Source organism: Camelus dromedarius, chromosome 2 (genome assembly GCF_036321535.1).
Source record: "Camelus dromedarius isolate mCamDro1 chromosome 2, mCamDro1.pat, whole genome shotgun sequence".
NCBI classification, from domain to species: domain Eukaryota; kingdom Metazoa; phylum Chordata; class Mammalia; order Artiodactyla; family Camelidae; genus Camelus; species Camelus dromedarius.
Genome location: NC_087437.1, coordinates 121,304,535 through 121,330,010, shown reverse-complemented (window position 1 = coordinate 121,330,010; position 25,476 = coordinate 121,304,535). Strand labels below are relative to the sequence as shown.

Below are 25,476 nucleotides of genomic sequence, written 5' to 3'. Positions count from 1 at the left end.
AGGCACTGGGGATTGAACCCAGCACCTCACACATGCTAAGCACGTGCTCTACCACTGAGCTGTACCCTCCCTCCCTGGAACCTTCTCCTTCCTCTCGACTCATGCAGTGGCCTCTTCGCCTGGGTTCTCTCTGTCTCCGATCTGGAGCTTTTCTTCCGTTCCCCTCCCTCTGCTCGCTGTTCCCTGTCCTCGATCCCCTGCGGCAGCGGGATGCTGAGCACCCACTTGTCCTCCTGAGCTGATGCCCTCGCCTGCTCTCTGGTTCATTCTCCAGTGTCTGTCATTCTGCCCTTCATCCATGTGAGACTTTTTTATTTCCACCATCCAAGTTGGACTCCCCAGTGCCTGCTGGCCACTTCTTTGATGGGTGCCTGCTCCCCTCCTGTGTGCTCAGTCTGCAGGCCGGGTGGAGCGCTGCCCCCATCCCACTCTGCCCTTTGTGGCTCTTCGTCCCCTGCAGGGCACAGCCACCCCCTCAGTGGGCAGGGGAGTGCCAAGGTGCCCCTGGAGGCCCTGGTCCCAAACCGCCCCTCTCACAACTGCTCTGCTTCTCGCCGCGAGCGGGTATGGGGATGGCGTGTCCTCGTCACTCCCTGTGTCAGCGCAGACAAGGGGGCTGGGCTGGATGGGGCAAATGTGGTGTAATCGCCCCATGTAACTACTTCCTCCAGATTGCTGACTTGAACAGGAAGCGTCGTGCCTCCACTGCAGGGTCCCTGGCGGCCTGAGTCCTCCAGACGTGCCTGCACCAGGCTGGTTACAGGTGGAGCCGCAGCCCACGCGGACGCCCCGCCAGGTCTCCAGGACATCAGGCGGTGAGTGGGCCGGGCCCCTGGGGCCAGGCTGGCGTTTCTGGAGGGAGCGTTCAGCCCTGGGGCTCTTCCCCTAGGAAGCAGCTCCAAGGGGCCCAGCCGGCAGGGGCCCCGGTGGCCCTGGTCTGTGTCGCCCGCCCTGGGATCGCCGCTCCAGACCCCTCGAGCTCAGACATGGTGACAGGAGGTCTGGCCCCACGGGCAGAGCTATGGCTGGGTGATAGGAGCGAGCTCACCGAGGGGACAGCCCCTGCGTGGCGGGAGGCTGCGGCTCAGCCCACAGGCCTCAGCTCCCCGGTCTCTCAACAAGCCCCAGACACTGCCAAGGCCCCAAGATGGGGGCTGCGAGGCCTGGCAGAGCCAGGAGGAGGCTGGGGGGCAGGCACGCCCCCGCCCCGGCTGTGCAGGAGGCTCCCGGGGCTGGCCTCTCCTGTCTGAGCAGTCCCCCTCCTCTGTCCACGTCTCCGCTGTTGCCATGGGGTGGGGGGGTTCCACCCTCCAGCAGGTCTCTGCACGGGACTGTCGGTGAGTGTGCGTGTGGGTGGTGTAGTCTCTTGGTGGCGGGTCTGCTGTTTCTCTCAGATTCCTGAAGGTTCACGTGCTCTGGCTTAACGATGTGCAAACGCTGGGTGACAGTGGAGTTTTAGGGGGACCAACGTCAGGTGTGTGACCTAATCCTCCCCACAGCCAGGCCCTTGGAGGCCTGCTCCCCTGGGAGTGGGAGACGTGAACCACGTCCAGGGACCTGCACGAGTGTCCGGAGTGGGGCTCACGGCTGTCCCTGGGCTTTGCCCTGACAGGGGGCAGTCAGTACGTTTTGCGACAGGCTGGGCGGGGCGCCCAGACGCCTCTCTGCTGGTGGGCTTTCTGAGCTGAGACTGGGGTGGGCTGTCTGCTTGCAGCTGTCGTCAGTTGACCCTGTGCAGACACACAGCTGGCCCGGGACAAGCTGCAGTTCTTACCTGGAGATTTCACGAGGGCACACTGCCAGTCCAGCAGAGAAGGCACCGCCGCCCAGGGGTGGGAGAGGCTGGCCTGCACCCTTTCCGGAAGGGTGTGAAGTGGGCAGTCTGCCTGGCCTCCCATCTGTGAAATGGGCCAGTGGTTTACACCCCAGCTGACTCAAGCTGAATTATAATTCAAGACTCACTTCCCTGGGGGGCGAGACACGGGGCCTGCGGACAAGCTGTGCCTGTGTCCAGAGGGTCCAGCAGGGTCAGCTCCGGCCCAGGCCGTGCTCTGCAGGTAACAGGGCCGTGAAGAGGTGTTTGCCCCGTAGACAGGGCAGCAGAGGTGGGGCCCTGGGGGGCTCAGGCCCCACCAGCTCTGGAAAGAGTCTGAGGGTGCCCCATCGCTCTGCACACCTGTCACTGAGGGTGTCCCCTGGTCCCACCTGAGGCAGTGTCCCGGGGTGGCTGCAGGTGGTCAGTGACACTGCTCACCCTGTGGGGACGGCCAGGCCTCTCTGAGAAGCCTGGTTCTGCTGCTCTCCACCGGTGCTAGGAAGTCCACTCCTGATGTCCCTGTGACACCACTAGGCAGACAGGGCTGGGTGATCACCGTCCGTTTTCCCTTTGCACAAAGTGGACCTAAGATAGGGCACTGGTTCTGGCCCATGGAGGCACCTCCATGACCTGCCTGTCCCAGCCGTGCTGCCTGCCCGTCCTCTGCCTGGCTGCTGAGGCCTCGTCCCTGCACACAGGGTCACGGTCAGGCGGGTGGAGTCTGCCTGCATCTCAGAGGCAGGCGGCTCAGAGCGCAGTGGGCCGGCCCAGGCGGCTCGGGGATGCTCGGAAAGAGCCCTCCAGCTCCAACCCCCAGCTTCTCCCCAGGGCGGGGCAGGCTGCTGGGGGAGGGGGGCCTTAACGGGCCTGGGGGCTTCCGGCTGCTCCTGCTGCTGGTGAGCGGGCGTCTTGGTGATGCGGCAGGTGCGGTCAAGTCCCTGAGCTGCCCAGCCTGTGACCTGGGGAGGCCTTCCTGCTTGGCCCAGGCTGCCCTGGTAAAGCTGAGGGTGTCCTGGTGACGCCAGGGAGCCAGCACCTCCGTCTCCTCCATGATCCCTCCCGGGCACTGGGCTCCCTGCTCCCCAGACCCTTTATGCGGCCCAGGTCTGAGGTGGTGTCACACGGGCTTGGGTGGTGGGATGCCACCACCACGTGGCTCTGATCGGGGCAAGATAAACAGGAGCTGGGTCCCCTCGCCACCTCCAGAACACTTGAAGCAGGAAACCGCGAGTCTGCCCACCCACCTCAGCTACAAAGGGGTGTTAAAAACACCACTAGCAGCTTTCCCTAAGCCTGGGTGCTCATCTTGGGGTGTGTAGTAGTCAGCATTCTCCAGAAAGACAGAACCAACAGGACGTGCGTGTGTGTGTGTGTGTATACACAGACTTATTTTGAGCAATTGACTTATGTGATCAGGGAGGCTGGCAAGTCCAAAACCTGCAGGGCAGGCTGGAGACCCAGGAAGAGTTGATGTTGCAGCTTGAGTCTGCAGGCCGTCTGGGGGCAGAATTCCTTCCTTCTCAGGAGACCTCAGTCTGTTTTCTCTTATGGTCTTCAACTGATTAGATGAGGCTCACCCACATTTTGGAGGCAATGTGCTCTTCTCAAAGTCTTTTTTTTTTTTGAGGCTAGCTGTGCTCCTTTATTTAACTTATTTTTTAATTGAAGTATAATTGGTTCACAATGTTGTGCTGATTTCTGTTGTACAGCATGGTGATTTGGTTACACACACACTTATATATTTCCTTTTCATATTCTTTTTCATTATAGGATATTATAAAGCATTGTGCTATACAGCAGGACTCTGTTGGGGTTTTTTGTTTGTTTGTTTGTTTTAATATGAATGGTTTCAATATAGGACCCTGTTGTTTATCCATTTCATATATACCAGTTAGTATCTGCAAATCCCAAACTCCCAGTTTATCCCTCAAAGTCTATTTTGATTTAATGGCAATCTCGTCTAAGAAGTACCTTTGCAGCAACATCCAGACCAGAGTTTGAGCAGATATCTGGGTACTGTGGCCTAGCTGAGTTGCCACATGAGTTTCACCATCACGGCCCACTTGGCTCTCTGTGACAAGGGAGGGAGCTGAGGCCCAGAAGGTGAAGTGACCCGTCCACAGTCCCTGGGCAGCTGGGCGTGAACGTGAGGGCATCAGCCCTGGAGTCAGGCTGACGTGGCCCCAGCCCCGGCATCTCTCTCTGTGGCCTGGGCCCGAGGTGGACCCTCTCAGAGCCAGCCCTAGGACTGGGGAGCAGGTTTGTCCACCCCCATGGCGGCTGCGGATGGGCTGAGGCCGTGACGCAGAGTGCGGCCAGGCCTGTGGGGTGGCTGCTGTGGCAATGCCCAGCCCCGGACCTCTGGCACCTAGAGACTTGAGTGGCTGTCTGGCAGGAACCACTGTCCTCTGGCCGAAGCTCCCCATGAAGATCGGCCGTGTCTGCTGTCACCCCACCACTGTGTTCAGGCCCCCACAGCCACCGGCCTCTGCCCAGGAGATGTCACAGAGCAAATCTCACCCCCTTTCCCCTCGGCACAAGGTGTGGGCCCGGGGGTCCTGGATGCTTTGATCTGGCCAGTCTGAGATGCAGGGAGCTCTGCACACACGTGGCCTGATGCCTCTGCTCTGGAAGCTTCCAGGGAGGGGGTCCTCAGGGGGTGTTGCCACTGGGCTGTGACTGAAGTCGTCCCGAGGAGTCCCTGGCTGGCTGAGGAGCTCAGGTCAGGGGCCGAGGCCAGCCTCCTTGTTACAAAGCTGGGGATCCTGCCTGACGGGCCTTGGGGAGAGCGGGCCACCCAGTGCCTCCCTGAGTGCAGGCACGTGCTCCCTCCTGGTGCTCCAGGGGCTGGAGGTGCTCAGAGGCAGCCCCACGGGAGCAGCGCTTCCCGCCAACTCCCTTTTAAATCGCCTGGATGTGGCCCTGCGGTGTCGTCTGCAGAGGTGGGGCCTTCCCATGTCCGGGAAATTCGGGGGGAAGGACGGGTCGGGGTGCTACAAGGTCTGGCTTGGTAGAGGCCGGAGCCCTAGAATCCGGGAGAGCAGGGCCCAGGGAGGAGACAGACAGGCCCTCGTTCCCTGAGCTAACGAGTGACTGGATGGCTGACGAGCAGGCGTCTCAGCCGGGAGTGACTGTCCTCAGAGATGTCACCAGTAAGAGAGGAAAAACTGACCGCTTTGAGAATCTAGAGAAACTTGAGAGCAATTCATCAACCACCACGGAATTCCGGTTTTCTTAAATGTATGATTAAACCAAACATCATTGTAGATGTTTATTGTATAAGATTTGGACAATGCGAACAGCACTAACGAAGAAAATTGAAAACCCCGTGTGATTCCTCCGCCCGGACGCAGCAGGGCCCCTCGGCTTATTCACGTTTGCTCCGTTCCCTCACACTGACTCCTTACCGTGAAGGTGGGGCCGCCCTGGGCGGCCGTCCACGCGTTTCCGTGCGGGGCGGGACCTACCGCGTGCACGCCGGAGGCGCTGAAGGCGCGCTCCGGGCGACAGCCGGGCTGCAGTCCGGTCATCCGCCTGGGCGCCCGGTGACCCGCCGGGGCAGCCTCTCAAATGCGCCTGGCCCGTGGGGCGCGGGCTTTTGTGACTGACTCTGAGACCCTGGAGGCGAAGGTCGCTCGCCGCCTTCCGCACGAGACCGACAGCCAACCTCTCCATCCAGTCCGTTTTTCACGCACAAAATTAGTTTTGAGTCTGTTTTCTCAGCATTTTCTCCTTTCGTTTTTATGCTCCGGGTTCCTTACTCTGAGATACGCATTCTTCTATCCCTTTTATCCTTTCATTTCCGAAAACTGAATTTCCATGGCCCCGGCGTGGAGAGGGCGCGGCCCTGGCCTTCCCAACGGCCGCCGAGCACCAGGGCCGGGGTCACCCGACGCTGCCCCGAGCCTCTCGACGCCTTTTGCAGGCCAGGAGGCAGCGCGCTGCGGCCGCCGCAAGGCTCCCCGGTGGCTCTGCCGCGCTCCGTCCCAGGCTACCTGCCTCGTTGCTGCTTTCCCTGAGAAACAGGATGGGTTTTTTAAATTTAAAACAATTCTTACTTTCATTGTTTTATTGAAGTTTAGTCAGTTACAGTGTGTCAGTTCCTGGCGTGAGACACAGGTTTTGATGCGTTTATCAGCAGTAGCTTTCTGTTTGTTTTCTGATTCGTCAACTTCTGCCATTGTCCGTCTGTTTCCTGTGTCCTTTACCTTATTTCCTTCGCCCCGTGGCTCTTCCTCTCGTCCTGAACCCTCCATCTGCGCCGGTAGCATCACTCTTCCCGTCCACCGCGGAAGACTTTAGGGCACCAGTCTTCTGTCTCCACCTGGAGCAGAGGTTTTCTTCACGCTGAGCAGAGAGTGCGGTGCTGTCTCCTTTCTAAAGTGTCTGTAAGTATTTTGATTTCCTCTTGGACTTAATGGGTGTTTTGCAAAGTGTTTTAAAATTTCTAGTTGGGGGGCGGGGCATGCGTCTCATTGATTCCACTTCCTCAGAAACCGTGGCCCTAAAAGTTCTGCCACCAGACCCCACGGACGGCGAGCAGTGGTGCTCACGGGAAGGGGGTTTTGCAGGGCCGCGAGCGTGCAGGCTCAGACAACGTGCAGGGTGCATCCTCCTCTGTCCTCTCTGCTCTCCTCGGCCCCCGGGTCTGTCTGGAAACTCTGGGACCCGGGAGTGGGGTGTTCCAGCCCCCCAAAACCAGCTTCTGTCCAATTCTTTCATGTCTTTACACAAAGCAGGAACGACCACATCTTGCTGCTCTGTCTTTTGGTTTTAAAAGGTTGATTTCTACTTTAGCTCCATTGTAAACGCTGGCTTTTTTCTACATGAAACAGCCTTGAGTCCTTCACTCCTGGGATGAGTACCTGACCCCCGCCTTCCCTTCAGTCCCCTGTCACTTGCTGGCCGTGCCTCCTGTGAGCCTGCACCAGAAGGGCTGAGGACCTGAGCCTGGGCAGCCGCGGGCAGGCTCTGATGCAAATCCCGATGGTCAGTGGGGCCTCGTCTGAGGTCTGCACTCTGGCGAAGCCTCGTCTCTGACCGGCCTGACCCAATGCCAGCTGACCCTGCGCCAGATACCCAGCGTCCTCCACCTCTTGTTCAGACTTATCTTTTTTAATATTTCCTCTTTTTCTTCTATCTTTTACCAAATATGGACCGTGGTTTTTCTGGCGTTTGGAAGGAACACATCCCATTTTCTACTGATGCTCCTGAGTCTGGGACCTTGGCGTTCAGAGCTCCAATCAGCACAAAGGGTGATGCCCTCAGGACGTGGGGAGGGGCACCCGAGGTCTCAGAGAAGCCGCCAGGAGGGGGTGACAAGCCACTTCCTGCACTTCAGCTCCGTCGCACCAGCGCTCCCCTACCGAGAAGGGCCAAGTTCAAGGGCAGCTCTGATGAAAGTCCTCAGGGGCCGGTGAGGCCCTGGGTTTCTCAAGCCACCTTACACTTGGGGCTCTGCACCCTGAGTCCAGGTGAGGGGCCCGTGCATAGATGCTGGGACACGGCACCTGGGGGCTCCGCAGGACCAGGCTCTCCTCCCTGCTCTCGGGCTGGCCTCCTTGCTGAGTCGAGGGCCGGCGCGGGCCGAGCTACATGGCCTGTCCTCCAAGCCCGTCCTTCCCCAGAGCTGGGGGAGGCCCGCGAGCCCCTCCAGGCACACAGAGGCAGCCTGTGGCCCGGGCACGGCCACTGCCCCGCGCTGTCTGGGAGCCGGGCCCCAGGACAGCCCCTGGGGGCCCAGGTCTGAGAGGCTCCGCCATGCTGGTTTCAGACCAGGCCCCAGGCCCCGAGGGCCAGTCCCGGCTGCCGGGCGCGTCCACTGCGCCCCTGCCCACTGGGGGCCCCGCTCACCGTGGCCAAGGGCAGGGCTGGCCTCCAGGCTCCATGTCTCGGGCTCCCGTCTGCCCACCTTTGGAGCTCCGAGAGCTGCCGTGCCCGGGCGTCCTGCCCCCGAGGGGCAGTGGGCACACGGGGCTGGGGTGGGGCCGTCCCAGTGCTGAAGTGAGGAGCGAGGAGCTATGCTGGGGTAGGCAGCCTATCCCCCGCCCCCACTGCCTGCGGGGCCTCCTGCCCTCCTGCCCCAACCGAGGTGCACCCCCCTCTGCGTGGGAGGTGCGCCAAGTGTGACGGGCCCCGGTCCACGTCCTGCTGCCGCCTGGGGACACCCCCACGCCAGGACCCGGGAGTTCACATGCTGGTTGTCGTGACCGTCTGGGGTCGGTGGCTACAGGGGAGTGTGTAGAGCTGTGTATGTCGGGCCTCCCCCAGAACTGGGCCAAGTGCACAGGTGGGGCGCTTGGGGTGGAGGCTCCCCACCTTCTACTCAGAGCCACCTCTGCCTCAGAGGTGGGGGTGCTACCCTGGGCATCTGGACCAGGCATGGGGGGCAGTGCCAGGGCAGCCGAGGGGTCGGTGGGCGCACAGGGCCCCACAGGCAGTCAAGCTGCAGAATCTGGGGGCCCCTCAGCCTGAGCCCCGTGCCCCCGCTGTGGGGAAACCCGGGGCTTTCACAAATGGGGAGGCTTGGAGTGAACTGAAACCGCCTCCCCTGCTCCCACTCTGAGACCCCGGAAGTCAGGGCAGGGTGTAACTTCTGCTTTTGGCCCCAACAGGAAGGGCCCAGGGTTCTATTTTGACACTTCTAGCTCCTGATTATAATCTTGGTGGGAACCCAGGAGCAAGGTCACCTCCAAAAAGTCAGAAACTGGGGCTGGACAGGGCTTCTAAACACTGGGACCCTGCCATGGGAGCCCCGGAGGTCCTCCTCCAGCCAGAGCCCCAGGTACAGATGCAGGGGTTACAAGAGAGCAGAGGCGAGGGCAAGACCCGCCTCCAGGCTCACCCAGGGCCGGCAGGCCACAGCAGGGGCCATGTGGTCCTCCACACAGACAGGCCTGGGATGGAGCCACTGCTGGTCCCAGGGCTGCCCGCCCAGATTTGGAACCCTGAGGCCACCCTGTTGGCCCACCAGCATCAGGGAGGGCAATAGGGAGAGGAGCTGGCACTCGAATTACACTCAGGGTGAGCTGTGTTGATCTTGGTTTCTGATAAAACACACCCCTTCCTGCCTGCTACCTCCTGTCTGCTGGCTTCTCAGCACTCTCTCCACCCTCTTGGTGTCAGATAAAAAGGCTACAGCCCTACATGGTTCTCAAACCCGGTCGCCCAGGAGCCCTGCCACCCGTCCGGGGAGCTGATCTGCAGGAGGTTTGCTGCTTTGGGCCCAGCCTGGGTCCCTCGGGGCATCTTCTCCACGAGGGTGGAGCCGCCCTCACTGGCTCCTGCGCAGCGGGCAGCCGGTTTGAAGGTGCTGCCACTGCCTCCAAGGACCAGAACCAGAACCAGGATGCCAGGCTTCCAGTCCTGCCCTGTGATCTTGCCTCTGGGAATAACAGGGCCGGTCAGTGATGGCAAAATGCCCTGTCCCCTCCCCCAACCCGGCTCCAGGCACTGGATTGTTAAGGACAGCAGGTGTCAAATAAGAAAATGAAACAGTGGCTGCCTAGAGCTGGTGGCCTGGGACGAGGAGGGCGGTGGCTCTGCAAGCCCTTCTGCCGGCCAGCCCAAGCTCCTGTGCTCGCAGCTAACAAGAGCATCGGGGTTCGCAGCAGAGAAAGGTGTATTGCAGGCCCAGGGAAGGAGAACTGGCGGCTCACGATCAAAGACCCGGGCTCCCCTCCCCGGCGGGGTTCAGAGGAGGGCTTCTAAGGCAAAGGGGGAGGGGGGCCAGAGGCGTGCGACCAGCCCACGCACAGTTCTGGCTGGCTGACGGGGGTCCCAGGGCAGCATCCGAGGGGCTGAACCGTGCATCCTCGGGCTCCAGGAGGTCTGGGGGCTGCGTGCTCATGGTCGTCGTGCAGTTAGCTTCTTCCACGTGGCGGGGTTTTAGCGTCTGTGAGCTGCTCGGGAGTGTGTGTCAGACACTGTTACATAGGCACCTTAGGGAGGAGCTAAAGGTTCTGTGACTGCCATGTGGCTGATCTATTGTTTAAATTGTCACCAGTGCTTCCGGCCCAGCTGCGACTTTTGTCACTACATGTTCACATCCCTTTAATCATTAATTCTTTAGCCAGGTTTTTGTGACTCAGGGGAGGCCTGGGGCGTACAGTTTTCCTACTAACAAGAGGCAGGCAGAGGACATGGGGTGGTGGGGGGTGTCTCTCCTGAGAAGGCCCCATAAGGGCCTGCTTGGGTACACTTCCTCACCCGGCCCGCAGGACGCCCAGGGGCCAGCTGGCACAGTCCTGGTGCCGGAAAGTGCTCCGAGTTCGCATCTGCTCCTAGTTCTGGTTCTGCCTCCTGCCAGGAGGCCTGGGCCAACCGAGTCTCTCCTCTAAGCTCAGCTCAATTCACTGAGGACTCAGGGCCACGAAGGCCACGCAAGGCCCTGGCCCAGAGCATGCGGCGCCATGTGAGAGCCTGTGTGTGTGTGTGGTGTGTGTGGTGGGCGTGTGCACCTGTGTATCACTGGCAAGAGGCCAGCTCCCTGCTCATCCTAGGAGGCCGGGGGGCTCAGCGTTTAGGCCTCCTCCCCTGCAGGTGGAACAGCCCCGTGGTAGGACAGTCGGGGAGGCGGATCCCACCCCATGCTAAGTGCCCCACAGCAGCAGGGACGGGCTCTGTGTCTCCCGGCCCAGAGCCTGGGGCCAGAGGCCCTGTCACCAAGCCCCTTCCTCCACAGGACATGCTGCCCCAGCGCACCCAGCTGCTCCTCCTGGTGGGCCTGCTCGCCTTCACGTCAGGTGAGTCTTGCAGGGGCACATTCCGGGTCCAGGTCGGGAAGAGTGGGACCCGCCCCAGCACACCCCAGGCCGAGGGATGACCCCCTCGGCGCCTCTGCGTAGGACCCATGTGGGGCCCAGCCTCCTGGAGACCCCTCCTGGGAGGCCCTGGTTCCCCCCTCTTCCTGGCCTTCCTGCTGAACCTCCTTCTCCACCCACCCCTGCGAGCGGGCTTGGTCATCCGTTCAGGCCCTGCACTGGTCATCGCAGCCCCCAGAGGGCCTGCTGGCTCGGGGGGGGGGGGTGGCGGTCAGCCAGGACACGCCGCAGCCCTGCTCACCAGCCTGCCCACTCTCCCCCAGCCCTGTCCCAGGAGTGCACCAAGTACAAAGTTAGCACCTGCCGGGACTGCATCGAGTCGGGCCCCGGCTGCGCCTGGTGCCAGAAGCTGGTAAGAACCACACAGGACAGCACCAGCCACCTGAGGGTCCTCATGCCTGGCCTGCCCTTTCCCTCTACCCGCCCCTTGGGCTGGACCCCTTTGTCTGCCTCTGAGGCTGCCACCCTCCGGAGCCTGACCCCTCTGCTTTCTGGTGGAACAGAAACAGCCCAGGGACACAGCGTTGTCAGGGAGGCAGATGGGCAGACACAGCCTCGTCCCCGGGCAGCCTGGTGGAGGCAGATCCAAGAGTGGAGCCACTGGGTCAGGCCTTTTTTTCTTTAAAGATAGATTGTAAAATGTATTTTAAATAATCAGATAGTAAGAATCCTTAAGCATTCAGTATATGGGTTTGTGTCTAAAAAAACAGTAAGCAAAAGAAATACCAAAGTCACACGTTGATGCAGCCGGTGCAAAACGGTCCTGGGTTGAGACAGGGGTGGGTGGAACGGCCCAAGCGTGGTCCAGGCTCGCACGTCGTTTTTACCTTAGTCCCTTTTCTTCATCAGAAAATGTACCTTCGAACTCTCATTTCTTGAAATCCACTGTTGAATGATACCAGCTGAAAGCAAACCACCACCGTGGAGGCAGGAGCCCTGGCCAGGGACCCCCGGGGGGATGCATGCTGTGGGGGTGTGGGGGGGGCAGCCCCAGCTCCCTGCGCCACCAGGCAGACCGCGTAGCCCACAGCCGGCGGTCCGCCCTCAGGCTCTCAGGATGTGGACGCGTGGGCAAGTGCCTGTTGGAAATTTAACTTTCTGTTGTCCTTAGTAATGTCGTGTTTTACTCGTAAGGCCCTCTGGGAGAAGGGCAAGCAGGTAACGTGTGGGGAGATACTCTGGGGCCAGGAAATACTCTGCCTCCCACCGAGCTTACACCCACTAACTCCAGCGTCCACTGGGGACAAGCGCCTGAGTCATTCACCCCCGGGATGGCTGCCACACGGCGACGCTCCTGTTCTCCAGTCCTGATGGCTTCGGATGGCCGGGAACAACTTCTCCTTCCCCCAGGCTCCCTCCCTTGGTCTCTCTTCTCCATATAGACCCATCGATGTTTAGTTTTTGCAGGAGTTTACAACCCATCACTTTCGTTTTGTCATTCTGATGCTCAAATCGCTCCCCATTTGGCCACCGGGAACCCCCAGGCTGGCTCTGTCCCACCGTTGTGTCTTGAGCCCACTCACCCTCTGAGGCCCCCAGACGCTCCCTGCCCGTCCTGACTCCCCTGGCTCATGCCAGAGAATCAGACGTTTCTCTGAGAGTTCCCGGTTCCCCTTTATGGGAAGCCTGGCCCCTGCCATTGCAGTACATTTCCCCATTTCCTGAACCCTGCAATTCCTGAAAGTGGTCTCCACGTTGCTGGCCACACCACTACTGCGGGGGGGTCGCGTCTTCCTGGGGCGCGGTCACTGTCCCGGCTGGAGAAGTCCCTCCTCGGGCTGGGTTCCTTCTCCCCCTTTGGTGAGCTTGCCATATTCATCTGAAATACAGCTAGGTTCCATTGTTTCTGCTGGACTCCATTTTAAGGGATTTTTTCCCTCCCCATTCCTGCTGAGTGTTTTATTTCTCGAGTAGGGAGAGAGTCCGCAGGGTTCCGAAAGTGAAGACGGTACAGGGGCAGCTCAGAAAGCTCCACCCGCCACGGCCCAGCTCCCGCACCCCGCCGGCTCGGCCCAGGGCACAGGGGGGTCACTCTTCCCAGGTCTCCTTTCGAGGAGGGAAGCAGAGAGCTGTCGGTGTGCTTCTGAGCAAGTCCCCTGTTTAGCTGCCATCCCTAGGAGGCAGCAGGCTCTGGCCTCGCGGCGGGACCCACTGAATGCAGCCCCGCTCTCTCCCTGCCATGTCAGAATCCAGGGGGCCCCACCCCTCCCCCCTCCAGCCCCTCTCCTCCTAAACTGCTTGGCCCAGAACCCTAGGCTGCATGCCAGGCTTCCCGGTGCCCAGGGGCCGCCCCAGCTGCTGAGAGGGGACATGTGGACTCCTGCAGGAGAGAGCCACGCCCTCTGACCACAGTGCTGCTGACGGCTTGAAAAGCCTGGGCCAGAAGCTCGATGGCCGTGGAGGGCTCCCTGGGTCAGCCTGGGGTCCGGGACGTTGGTTCTTGGGTGTTCCTGCTGCTGGAGGCAGGGGGAGAAACCCGCCCACCCCCGGCTCTCCTGTGATCTGGAGCCCCGTGGTGGGGCCGTCCGGGAGGCACGTGTTTCCTGGCTGTCCAGCCCCTACCTCGTCCCCCACAGGGTCTTCTGTCCTGAACCCAGAGCAAATGAGGGGGGTCAGCCTCGCACAGCACCCACAGTGTGGCCCCTGTGTTTTCTCTGCCCTACCCTGACCCCTGCGCCCACCCAGAACTTCTCTGGGCAAGGGGAGCCCGATTCCGTGCGCTGTGACACACGGGAGCAGCTGCTGGTAAAGGGATGTGCGGCAGACGACATCATGGACCCCAAGAGCCTCGCCGAGACCCAGGAGGACCGGGCGGGGGGCCAGAAGCAGCTGTCCCCACAGAAAGTGACCCTCTACCTGAGACCAGGTAGGCTTGGCCCTGGCCGGGGGTGAGCCGGCTGGATGGTACATGCATCCTTGTGTCCAGGTCAGACCGCCTGGTGGGCCGAGAGGCCTCGGGACGGCTGGGGACCAGAGTCTGGGCTGCTCTCTCTGTCCCCGGGAGGATGTCCCCAGCTCCCACTTCTGCAGCTGGGGCTCCCTGGTGGCCCTGAGTCTGTGCCCTAAAAGGGAGAACAAACCATCTGGACGATGCCCTTGACGGCCGGACGCTCTTGGCGGAGCAAAGGCTCTGGGAAGTCTGGTAGCCAAAGGACCCGAGTAACCGTTTATTTTTATTTTTATTTTTGTGGGGAGAGGCAATTAGGTTTTCTTATTTTTTTTTTTTTAAGGAGGTACTGGGGATGGAACCCAGGACCCTGTGTGTGCTGAGCGTGCACTCTGCACTGAGCGATACCCTCCCCCGCAGTAACCGTTCAGTCAGCGATGCCCAGACTGCCTTGACCACAGCCCCCCCTTTTAGGACACAGCTCCCTGCCAGCACCCCTCAGTAGGCGGTGTGGTGCGGCAGCAGGAGGAAGTGGTGGATGGGCTGGGGCAGGGCTGGGCGCCCACGCACCGGTGCCGTCCTGAGAGGGGCAGTCCAGCAGGGAGCTGATGGCGGAAGGTGGGCGGGCAGCGGGAGCCTGACAACGCAGAACAGAAACCCAGGGGCTGGGAAGGAGGAAGAGGGTGTCCCCAAGATGGCCGGGGGCCTCCCCGGGATGGGATGGATTTGCTTGGCAGCAGTGGAAGAGAAGGCCTGGCCGGGTAGAGCCCGGTGGCACCAGGTAGACCTGGATTTCAACGGTGCCTGACCCACAGTGAACACTTTTTATTATCAGTTTGTCGCAAACAGTCTTCTGTGCAGGAACGTGTTCTTTATCTGAAATTCAAATCTGGGTGGGCGCAGCCTCAGGGAATGGGGGAGTCCTGAGGGTCCTGGGGGGAGCAGGCCCCTGAGACGCCTGGGCCAGGCGGCAGGGCCCTCACTCCCTCCGGACCTGGCGGCAGGCCAGGCGGCTGCGTTCACGGTGACCTTCCGGCGGGCCAAGGGCTACCCCATCGACCTGTACTATCTGATGGACCTGTCCTACTCCATGCTCGATGACCTCATCAACGTCAAGAAGCTGGGGGGCGACCTGCTCCGGGCCCTCAACGAGATCACCGAGTCCGGCCGCATCGGTGAGGCCGCCCGCCTGTGCCGCCTGGGGCCCCGGCCAGCCTGCTGCCCACGCGTCCCGAGGGCAGGGCGCGGGGCTCCAGACCCCGTGTCACCGGAGCGCCCCGCCCCCACCACGCGGCCCTCGCCTTCTCCCGGGTCGAGGTGGGAAGCCCGGGCTCACGGCCCCGCCTCCACTCCAGGCTTCGGGTCCTTTGTGGACAAGACGGTGCTCCCCTTCGTCAACACGCACCCCGAGAAGATGCAGAACCCCTGCCCCAACAAGGAGAAGGAGTGCCAGCCCCCGTTCACCTTCAGGCATGTGCTGAAGCTCACCGACAACTCCAACCAGTTCCAGAGAGAGGTCGGGAAGCAGCTGATCTCAGGGAACCTGGACGCCCCTGAAGGCGGGCTTGACGCGATGATGCAAGTGGCCGCGTGCCCGGTAAGGCCCCATCCGTCCCCGGCGGGCCCCGACTTCCCCAGACCTGGGAGCCTCCGTCCCCACAGCCACAGACTCCGCCATGAGCTTGCCACCCCACGCACGTCTCCTGAAGCCTGAATATAAGCAAATGATCCTGTAAAGCAAGACCGCGGAGCCGCCCCACCCTGGCGGTTCCTGCAATGGAATCACCCTTACTTCCAGGGCCTCTCCAGGAAGAGGGGGAGACCTCGCCAGGCTCCTCCACACTCATGTGGCTCAAGGGGCCGCAGGTCTGCCTCCTGCCCCCTGCTGACCCCACCCGCATGGTCCTGCCCCACTGGCCGCATCTGTGACGTAATGTTAGCCACACGGTCCCGCCACCTTCACGGACTGGACCCCCACACCCAGCCCGTCCGTGGTCCCGGGCGCCGTCCCGCACGGCAGACACACATTTTTATCTCTGCGTGATATTGCGGTTCGTGACCTGCGTGTTGCTGACGTGCCCCAGCTCCAACCCCCACCCCCCAGCACCAGTTTCTTCCTTCTGTGTCTGCGGGGCTTTTCTGCTGTGATGAACACGTCTAAGAGTTTGCCCTTCTTCTTGGGAGTGTCCCCTCAGAAGGCAGCCCCAGGCCAGAGCTGACTAGACCCCGAGGATGCAGTTTCCAAACGTAGACCTGCGTCTGGCCCCGCTCCGGGCCCCGCACGTCACTTAGGCACTTGGGAGGTGTCGCCCTGCAGGAGCTTCTCGGGCTCCCCTGGGCGCTGGAGTCCGGACTGGACACGGGACCCCAGTCAAGCCGCTAGGTCCCGTCTCTGGTCCTCCTGCTCCCGAGAAACACAGGAGTGGGGGCGCCAGCCCCCAGGCTGCCACGCCGAGCTCTGCCCCCGCTGCTCCTGTCTGCAGGCCCCCCCCCCGGGGACACTGAGGCAGGCCTTCTTCTCAGGAGGAGATCGGCTGGCGCAACGTCACGAGGCTGCTGGTGTTCGCTACGGACGATGGCTTCCACTTTGCGGGTGACGGGAAGCTGGGCGCCATCCTGACCCCCAACGACGGGCGCTGCCACCTGGAGGACAACCTGTACAAGAGCAGCAATGAGTTTGTGAGTGCCCCTCCCCGCCCCCAGGCTGCGAAGGGCTGGACAGGGACAGGCACCTGGGCCCCAGGGGCATGGGGAGGCTGGCTCACCCCACCGCCTGGTCCGGTCCAGGGAAGGCGCTTTGAGGGCATGGAGAGGGCAGACTTTCTCTGGTCTGGGGATGCCCCGTGGCTGTGAAGCGATGCCTGGCACCCTGGTGTTGGAAACCCCAGGTGCACACAGTACTTTAGAGACGGGACACTCAGGGGTCCTCCACCTGGAGCCTGCAGACTCAAGGCAGATGTTGGTGGACAGATTTCAGGGGCCCACCGACTGGGACAGGAAAGAATGTGACCTCTGAGGTTCCAGGGAACCTCTGTCTGAAATTGTGCCTCCTTTAGTTGTGATAATACGTGCCACCTGCTGGGGACAATGTCTGAGATCCTGCCCCCAGTGGAGTCAGAGGTGCTTCCCCAGCACCCAGCACGGCCCCTCGAAATGCTGTTCACTGTTGTCTCCACACTGAGTGTCTCGCGTGTCTGCGAGGGGACTTCCTTTTTAGCGCTGTGGTCAAGAAGCACGTCACAACTTAATCTCTTCTGGAGCCTATTTCAGTGTCCGCCGTTTCCCTTCTAATCCCATTGTCTTGCGCATTTGTAAACATACTGGCAACGGCCCCATAACAGGTGGAGGCAGGCCTGAGCCTCCGTGCCTGGGCAGTCACTTCCACCAGGCGGGAGCGGACGGGCGCCCTGGACAGCCTGGACCATCTGACTGGGGTCCCCTCTCTAGGACTACCCATCTGTAGGCCAGCTGGCGCACAAACTGGCCGAAAGCAACATCCAGCCCATCTTTGCTGTGACTAAGAAAATGGTGAAGACGTACGAGGTGAGTGGGGTTGAGCAACCTGGCAGGATGGGGCATTGCAGCCAGATGGTGATGAAATGCGGGCTTACCACAGCGGGCTCTGCTCCTGCACCGGGTGTGCGGGCGGCCAGGCTCGGGGAGCGGGGCTGCTGTCAGGAGCTGAGGCCGCCTTGGGCCACGTGACCCTGACATGAGGATGAAAGAGGGAGTGAGTCCCCGCCAGCAAGTCCAGTCGTCCTGGTTTTGCGACAACAAAGCAAACCTTTTGGATCTGCAGACCCAATTCTCCAAGTCAGAGAAACTTCCTCATTTTGTGCCCACACCCATTCGCCATCAGCGCTTCTCAGGAAGTGCAAGGTGCACACAGGAGAGCCCTCGAACCTCCAGCGCACAGCTCAGTCTCCCACCCGGGAGCCAGCGGGCGCCAGGGCCGCACAGGCGCCTGTGGCAGCCCTTCCTGCTCGGCCTCTGGAGCCCTGGGTCTGTCCTGACTTTACCGAATTGCCAAATTCTTCCATGGTGGGAAACCCCAACCCTAATCCTAACCCTCCCCTCCCCTCCTGGGGAATCTTGTTTTGTCCTGGAGTGTTTTTCATTCCTCCTTCCTTCTCTCCCGGTCACTGTGGGGGTGTTTTACTTGCTGTGTTCTGTGTTTTCACGTGCTGGGTTCAGTGTGGGCGGCCTCTCGGACTCTGATGGGCTGGGAGAGTCTCCTGCCCCTCTCCTGCCATAAGTCCTGTTCCACTTTCTGCTGCTCTGTCTGGCCGACTGTCCCCCGCCTGTGGGGTGCAGGGCGCTTGCCGGGGCCCACGGTGGGACCAGCAGCTCCTGCCCTCAGCTTTCCCAGACCCCAGATCAGACAGGGTGCGGGGGACACTGAGTGGGGAGGGACAGGTGTTTGAGAGACCCGGGGGGGTGGTGGGAGATGGTCAAGCCACAGGGACAGTGCTGCCTTCAGTATAGGGCTGGCTGGCGGCTGGGTGAGGACCGGCCACCCTCACGAGCTGCCTGAGCGCCCGCAGGTCTGGTCTCAAAGCTGCCGTGTCCCCTACTGTCTTCTGGGACAACGGTCCCCTCTTCACAGGGTGGTAGCAGGTCCCAGTAACTTGCTGTTAAGAGCAGAGGTCGTGTCCCAGAAGACAGTGTGGCAACGGGGTAGAAGCTGGAGACTCGAACCCCAGACCCTGCTCCCTACGGCAGGGTCACAGCCTGGGCCGGTCACCAGCCTTTCTGAGCCTGCGCGTCCTGATTCCCTTTCATGGGGCTCCCGAGGGAGGGCTCAAGGAGACCCAGAGTCTGTACCTTACGCTGGACCCTCCTTGGTGTTTTCCTGCACCGGGCAGAGAGCAGGTGGCTGGGAGGAAGTGAAATAGCGCATATTCCTGAGCCCTGGTGGGGTCCTGAGCCTGGGGAGCAGGGGGTGGCGGCCAGGCTGTGACGGTCCTCATAAGCTCTATGGAGGGGACTGCACTCCATTCTGGGGGGGTCACAGCAGTGCTTTGGGGCAGGGACGGTACCCAGCCCCCAGTTCTGTAAGATACGGTGATGTTGCAATTTTCCATGCAAGATGGCACGAGCCCTGAGCTGAGCTCAGCGGGGGTGGAGGAAGCTGGGGGCACAGACATTCCCCGGAGGCTGGCCCCAGGCCTGTCTGCACAAAGGGTGCTCCGGGCTGCCCACCCCAGGGGTGCCCCTGGACCAGCTGGCACTGGCCTGCCAGAGCCAATTGTCACTTTGTTGTTTAACACAGTCATCATTAAAATCAAATTATATCAACTCATTAGCACGCTCAGAACTCACCGCTCCCTGGTCTTACGCCACGTGCTATGATCACCCATGTGCTGAGACTGTCTGCGCCTGCCCTGTCCGTGCGGTGGCGTTGCCGCCTAACGGTGAATGAGCGCCCTTCCCAGCACTGCCCTCCGCGACTTTGCCAGCTTGAAATCAACCAGGGTGGAGTATTTAGACCAAAGAAATCGGCAAACGCTGCAATTTCGGGCTCTTTCCTTCCTGGGAGCCGAGTGTCAAACGTTTGCCAGCAAGCCACTGACCACGTGTTGTCCTAACCAAACACAAGGAGAAATCGGTGGGGGTTCTCTGAGCCATTCCACAAACAAGAAGGAACCCCTCTGGGGTTTTACAAAAGCGGGTGGACACTGAGGTTTCCTCGGCACCCGGGTTCTGGCTGTGACCCCCTGTGTGCTTCCTTGGCAGAAGCTCACGGAGATCATCCCCAAGTCTGCGGTCGGGGAGCTCTCGGAGGATTCCAGCAACGTGGTCCAGCTCATCAAGAACGCCTACAACGTGAGTCCCCCAGGCACTTGGCTGGGGGCCCTCGGTGGTCAGCACAGACACCATCTCCCTGCAGGTCAACAGAAGGGTGGTCTGGAGAGGAGAGACCCCGCCTTGTAGGGGCCCCCTCGGGCTTCCCCCAGGGCGGCTGTGTCCTCTGGGTGCCACGCCAGACCCTCCTGACCTCCCCTGGAGCACTGGCACCAGGCCCTCTTCCAGCCAAGGTCCTGCGGGGAGCACACGGTGTGGGCTGATGCCACTGCGTTAAGCTAGAACCCCATAGAGGAGGATCCGTTTGCTGCTTGCACCCTGTTAAAGCCCTAACCCCCCTAAGCAGACCCTCCCAAACTCCAGGGCTGCCTGGCGGGGGTTCTTTGTTGATGCCGCCATCAGTGGCTCATTCTCCCCTCTTGTCTATCTGTCTGTCTGTTTCTCTCTTTGTCTCTCTCTCTGTGTCTCTCTCTCATTCACTTAGACAGTTTTTTCAGCTCCCACCTTGGGCCAGGCACTGGGGCCTCAGTGGTGAGTGAGCCCCTGTTCTCATGGGGCCATGTCCTGTCTCCATGTCTGGCCCCTCCACGTGGCCTATCTTGGGGGCCATGGTGTGGGTAACCCTGCCATCAGACTGCATGGGGCACAGGACCCAGCACCCACCCAGCGCTCAGTGGACGCCCAGGTGGAGGGAGGGGCATGAGGGGCGTGCAGGTCATCGGCCAGGAAGGGCTGGGACAGTGGGACCATCCTAACTGCCCTGCTTTTTGCCCACAGAAACTGTCCTCCAGAGTCTTTCTGGATCACAACGCCCTCCCTGACACCCTGAAGGTCACCTACGACTCCTTCTGCAGTAACGGAGTATCGCAGGTGAACCAGCCCAGAGGGGACTGCGACGGTGTCCAGATCAACGTCCCGGTGAGACTCCCTCTCAGCTCTGGAAGGGGCTCCCCCAGGGACATCGGGTGGAGATGCACCCTGGCAAACAGGCCTCACTGGCAGTGGGGGCCCAGTCTACTGTGGGTCCGGATCTCCTTTTAAAATCCTCTCCAAGGAGGCCAAACACTATTTGTGGCCAGTGTAGACGGACCACGGCAAGCTGGCAGCGCCCCCTGGGGGCAGACACTGAGCACAGAGCAACCCGCTTAAGAAGGGCGTTCCTTCCATGTGAGGCACCTGCTTTGGTTTGATTTTCCTGATGTTTGTAGTTTGGTTTGGTTTTTTGACAAAGATGCTAAAGCAGGGGCCATACAGATGATTAGAAATAGGCATTGGGTTGTTTCCCTACTATTTTAAATGTATCATAACCATAACAATTAAACTTCTCCTTTGACCAGCTGTAAAGTAATATTCAACAAAATTCTTGCTTTTCTTGCATCTTTAAATCACATTGGAATTCTTTCAAATATGTGACTTACTAAATTCCGGGTGGGAATTTTTACTGGAATACCCCTCCCGTACCGGGTGATCCGCACGGGAATTTATTCAGTCTGTGGTTGGCTGACTGCTTCCTCCACGTTCCTGCTCTGTCTTAAATGTACTGGAAGGAAACTGATTTAACTTGATTTGCAGTGAGGCTTGCTTTGGACGAGCTGGTGCTCCCTGGAGCTCAGTGCTGGCTTCTGCTTCAGGTGTGCAGTGTGGGTGGCGGGGACTCTGCCCTGCCCGCTTGGGCATTCAGGGTCAGAGTACAACCCCACAGGCAGAAACTAGGACTTCCTGTGGGATTCTGGCGTTTTAGCCTTCTGGGCTCCAGGACAAACTATATGGAGAAAAGACATATCCTTTATAAAATCACTTGAAAATCCTTCTTGAGAGATATGTGACTCCAAGTATTCTAAAGACACTCTCGCCCAAGCCCAGGCCACCAGAGGAAGGGGGGGGGGTGCTCTGTGGCCCCTATGTTCCAGCATCTCTAAACCTCCTCCTTACCTCGTCTCTCCTCCCAAGTTGAGGAGCCATTCCGAGTGTCTGTGTTCCCCACGCCGCCTCGATCCACTCCCTCCCGGGCCCAGCAGACGCTGCGCCCTCCATGCCTGAGAGCCCTGGCCGCTGGTCCTCACCTGCTAGGCTGTGCCTTTGTCCTTGCTGCCCAGGGAGGAGATAGGACCAGGGCTGCGACCCCAGTGTCGTGCTCACCTGGGCCCTGCTTTCCCACGGCAGATCACCTTCCAGGTGAAGGTCACAGCCACAGAGTGCATCCAAGAGCAGTCATTTGTCATCCGGGCACTGGGCTTCACGGACACGGTGACCGTGCGGGTCCTCCCCCAGTGCGAGTGCCGGTGCCGGGACACCAGCCAGAACCCAAGCCTCTGCGGCGGCAAGGGCTCCATGGAGTGCGGCGTCTGCAGGTGAGACGGCTGAGGCCCGGTTGGCACAGGGGCTCCCGCTGCAGGGCGGTACTACCCTGACCTCACACTTCCCGTCAGGTGCAATGCGGGCTACACTGGGAAGAACTGCGAGTGCCAGACGCACGGCCGCAGCAGCCAGGAGCTGGAGGGAAGCTGCCGGAAGGACAACAGCTCCATCATCTGCTCGGGGCTGGGGGACTGCATCTGCGGGCAGTGCGTGTGCCACACCAGCGACGTGCCCAACAAGAAGATCTACGGCCAGTTCTGCGAGTGTGACAACGTGAACTGCGAACGCTACGACGGCCAAGTCTGCGGGGGCGAGAGTGAGCGCTGGGGACAGAGCGTCAGCCGCGGGCGCGGCCCGGGCGGGTGGGGGGCCCGTGAGGGGCTCGGGCGGGGCTAAGTCGGCGCTGGCTCCTGTCTTCCAGAACGGGGGCTCTGCTTCTGCGGCACCTGCAGGTGCAAGGACGGCTTCGAGGGCTCGGCGTGCCAATGCCCCTCCTCCACGCAGGGCTGCCTCAACCTGCAGGGCGTCGAGTGCAGCGGCCGCGGCCGGTGCCGCTGCAACGTGTGCCAGTGCGAAAATAACTACCAGCCACCGCTGTGCGTCGAATGCCCGGGCTGCCAGGTGCCCTGTGGCCGCTACGCGTGAGTGTCTCGCCGCCCCGCTGGCCTCGCGCCGCCGCCGCGCCCCCGGGAGAGCCGCTGCCAGGCCAGGCCCCGCGCCCAAGGCTCTGGCGGGTGGCCCTCCCCCCACCGCCCCTGCGGTCCCCGCAGCTCCGGGTGGCCAAGCCCCGCCTCCAGAGCCCCGCCCCCGGAAGCCCCGCCCCGCGCGCTCACGCCCCGCTCCTCCGCAGCAACTGCGCCGAGTGCCTGAAGTTCGGCACCGGCCCCTTCGCCAAGAACTGCAGCGAGGCTTGCGGGAACACGAAGCTGCTGTCCAGCCCCGCGTCCGGCCGCAAGTGCACGGAGCGCGACTCCGAGGGCTGCTGGATGACCTACACGCTGCGGCAGCGCGACGGGTGGGACAACTACGACCTGCACGTGAACGACACGCGCGGTGAGCCGGGAGCCGCCTGCGCGCAGCGCTCCCTCCGCTGCCGGGGCCTGGGCCGGGCGGGGTCGGGACCTGTCCTCGCCGCACCGCTCGCCCCCGACGCTCGCTGGCCCGGCGTGCCCCGGGGCGGCCGGCTCTCCCGCGGAGGCACTGCCCCGAGCCCTGGAGCGCAGGCCCCCAGGGCTGAGCTGCGGGACCACCCTGGCCGGTGGACCCGCGTCCCGCCCCAGCTCTGGGGGGGCCCTCGGAGGTGGCACCAAGTGTCCCCGGATGCTGCCGCCCACCGGCCGCTCGGTTCCGCCCCAGGACCCAGAGACCCAACCAGTCTTCACAAGTTCCCATGACATGGGGTGGGGACACCCCTGGCCGCCCCTCGAGACACGTGAGCCAGGTTCTGTGGGGCAAAGACCCTGGCAGCAGCCGTCCCGAGGTCAGAAGGTCTCTTTGAGGAAGACCGTGCAGCTGAGACCAGGGTTTACCCGACGAGAAGAGAGGGTCGAGGGTGCTGGGCTGTACCCTTCCTGGGGCCCTGAGACTCCTGGGAGGCCTTAGGTCAGGAAGCTGCCACTGGGCGTCCAGAAGAGCCAGCGGTGCTTTCACAAGCTGGACATAGACCTGTGAAGTGCCACTGGCGATTCAGGGCTCGGTTGGGGTCCTGGGGATGGCACAGACAGAGCCAACTATTGGATGGAACTTTGGGTGGGATCAGGAGGGGAGGTGACAAGTGGAGGATCCCCAGCCGCCCCCCCCCCCAGGGTGGGAGGAGGTCAGTTTCAAGGAGGTACATTGGGTGGGTGACAGTGACAAAGTGTGCATGAGACACTGGGACTTGGGGTAACAGACCCGTGAGGGGAGTGGTTTAAGCAGCACCTGGAGACATGTGGACACACCAGCTCTCAGTAGCCGACCCCCCTACATCCCTCAGAGAGGCTGAGAGGGACAGGGCACACAGGCTGGGAGGCCAGCTTCTCTGGTGACCACACCAGACGTGGGACAGCGGTCCCCCTGGGCTACTTGCAGGTCTGAGACTTGCTCCCAGCCCCCCTACCCACCATAGGGACCCCAAGGAGGCAGGTGGCCCTCAGGCTCTTCCTGTGGCCCCAGGGCTGCGGAGCCCTGCTGGGGCGGACAGCACTCCTTGGGTTACTTGATGGGCAGATTTGGGTTCAGGTCCTGGCTAAGTTGTTCAACCTCCGTGCAGACAGCGAGGCTCCCTGGGAAGGCCAGCACGGAGGGGGCGCGCCCACAAACCCCAGAGCCCAAAAGCCAGGCAGATGGGGGCTTGCATCGAATGTGGTGCCTCTGTCCAGGACCAAGCAGGGTGCGCTGCCATCCAGGGGCCCCACACTCAGGAGGAGCCTGGAGGCAGCCCCCACACCGGCACTGGGGCCACACCCCATTCATCCCCCCATGCTGCCATTGGCTCCCCCAGGAATGCCTTCACGGGTAGAGTCCCCGACCCTAAGCCCTGGTACGAGATGTGTCGGGGGCCCTCAGACAGGTTCCTGCAAGTGCTGACTCAGCCTCAGTGGCTCCCGGTGAGTGGGCCATTGGCTGTCCTGGCAGGGAACGCTGTCTGTTCCCTGAGTCGCCCTGGTTACTGGCAACCTGGCCCCCCTTTCTTTCTCTGAAAACAAGGGGCCTCCAAATTTCTTTTGGAACCACAGGGCCTGCGTGGTGCCCAGTTCTGCGCCTTCCCTGACCGGGGGCCAGGGTGGGGGTTGGTTTGTGCACCTGCGTGTCACTGAGAGCCAGTCTGCGGCCCTGATGCTGTCAGGGACTGGGACGGGCGCCTGGGGCCTGTGAGTCGGGGAGGGCCTGTGAGTCGGGGAGGGCCTATGAGTCGGGGAGGGCCTGACGCCCTGTGTGTCCTCCCTGCCTCAGAGTGTGTGATGGGCCCCAACATTGCTGCCATCGTGGGGGGCACCCTGGGTGGGGTCGTGCTCATCGGCATCCTCCTGCTGGGCATCTGGAAGGTCCTGACCCACCTGAGTGACCTCCGGGAGTACAAACGCTTCGAGAAGGAGAAGCTCAAGTCCCAGTGGAACAACGTGAGCACCGCCCCCTCCCCGCCCTCACGCAGCCTCGTCTCCCTCCCCGCACAGCCCCACCCCGGCCCCAGCCCCCAGATGTCCCCACGGCTGACCCCTAACCAGAGCCTGCAGGAAGCCGCCCGCCCCGCCCAGTCCCGCCCCCCTGCACTAAGTCACATTTGCTTTCCTTACCAGGACAACCCCCTTTTCAAGAGCGCCACCACCACAGTCATGAACCCCAAGTTTGCTGAGAGTTAGGGGTGCTTGGTGAAGAGTGAAGACAAGGCCTTCTCAACTGCCCGGATGGGACTATCCCCAAGCCACATCTCCTGCAGCAGGCTGATCGCAACCCCGCCCAGTGGACACAGCTGACAACGCTTGACAACTTCACCATTAACAAAAAATCCACTGTTCCTTCTGCCCTCAAAATGACAGATATGGCCGGATGATTGTGTGGACCCATCAGAAGGGACAGCCTCCTCCCTCTGATACGCGTGACTTTTTATAGCACCTTGAAAAAGGAATTGCTTGCGTCTTACGAGGTTAGACACGTGTTTTCCTTTGTAAAAATTAGCACAGCAGTCTGATGGAAGGTAGTGCAGATTTATTTATATGTGAGCTCATCAGAGTATGAAATGACATCCCATTGATCATGCTGTCTCCAGTCTCGTGTACAGAAACAAGTTAATAAAACTTTCACACATG

At 61.3% G+C, this 25,476-nt stretch overlaps 1 protein-coding gene across 3 annotated transcripts; it reads left to right on the top strand.

The window, feature by feature from the left end:
* The first annotated feature begins 671 nt into the window (after window positions 1-671).
* ITGB2 (integrin subunit beta 2) lies at window positions 672-25,476 on the top strand. 3 transcript variants are annotated; one of them, XM_064476638.1, is made up of 17 exons: window positions 5,888-6,204; window positions 6,999-7,290; window positions 10,500-10,560; window positions 10,902-10,990; window positions 13,324-13,504; window positions 14,530-14,700; window positions 14,881-15,122; window positions 16,049-16,204; window positions 16,973-17,068; window positions 19,262-19,351; window positions 20,108-20,248; window positions 21,494-21,681; window positions 21,760-22,004; window positions 22,110-22,329; window positions 22,539-22,741; window positions 24,623-24,789; window positions 24,967-25,476. In XM_064476638.1, exons 3-17 carry the CDS (start codon window positions 10,503-10,505, stop codon window positions 25,027-25,029), a joined length of 2,310 nt encoding a protein of 769 aa, XP_064332708.1. In that variant the 5' UTR covers window positions 5,888-6,204; window positions 6,999-7,290; window positions 10,500-10,502; the 3' UTR covers window positions 25,030-25,476. The 3 variants fall into 3 exon arrangements, with proteins under 3 accessions (XP_064332707.1, XP_064332708.1, XP_064332706.1); XM_064476637.1 differs by lacking the exons at window positions 5,888-6,204; window positions 6,999-7,290 and adding an exon at window positions 672-815; XM_064476636.1 differs by lacking the exons at window positions 5,888-6,204; window positions 6,999-7,290 and adding an exon at window positions 9,200-9,218.

Coding starts and splice junctions, on each gene's coding strand:
- ITGB2 (XM_064476637.1), top strand. CDS start 10,503: ATGCTGCCCCAGCGCACCCAGCTGCTCCTCCTGGTGGGCCTGCTCGCC. Junction 19,352..20,107: donor TCATCAAGAACGCCTACAAC/GTGAGTCCCCCA, acceptor TTTTGCCCACAG/AAACTGTCCTCCAGAGTCTT. Junction 20,249..21,493: donor GTGTCCAGATCAACGTCCCG/GTGAGACTCCCT, acceptor TTCCCACGGCAG/ATCACCTTCCAGGTGAAGGT.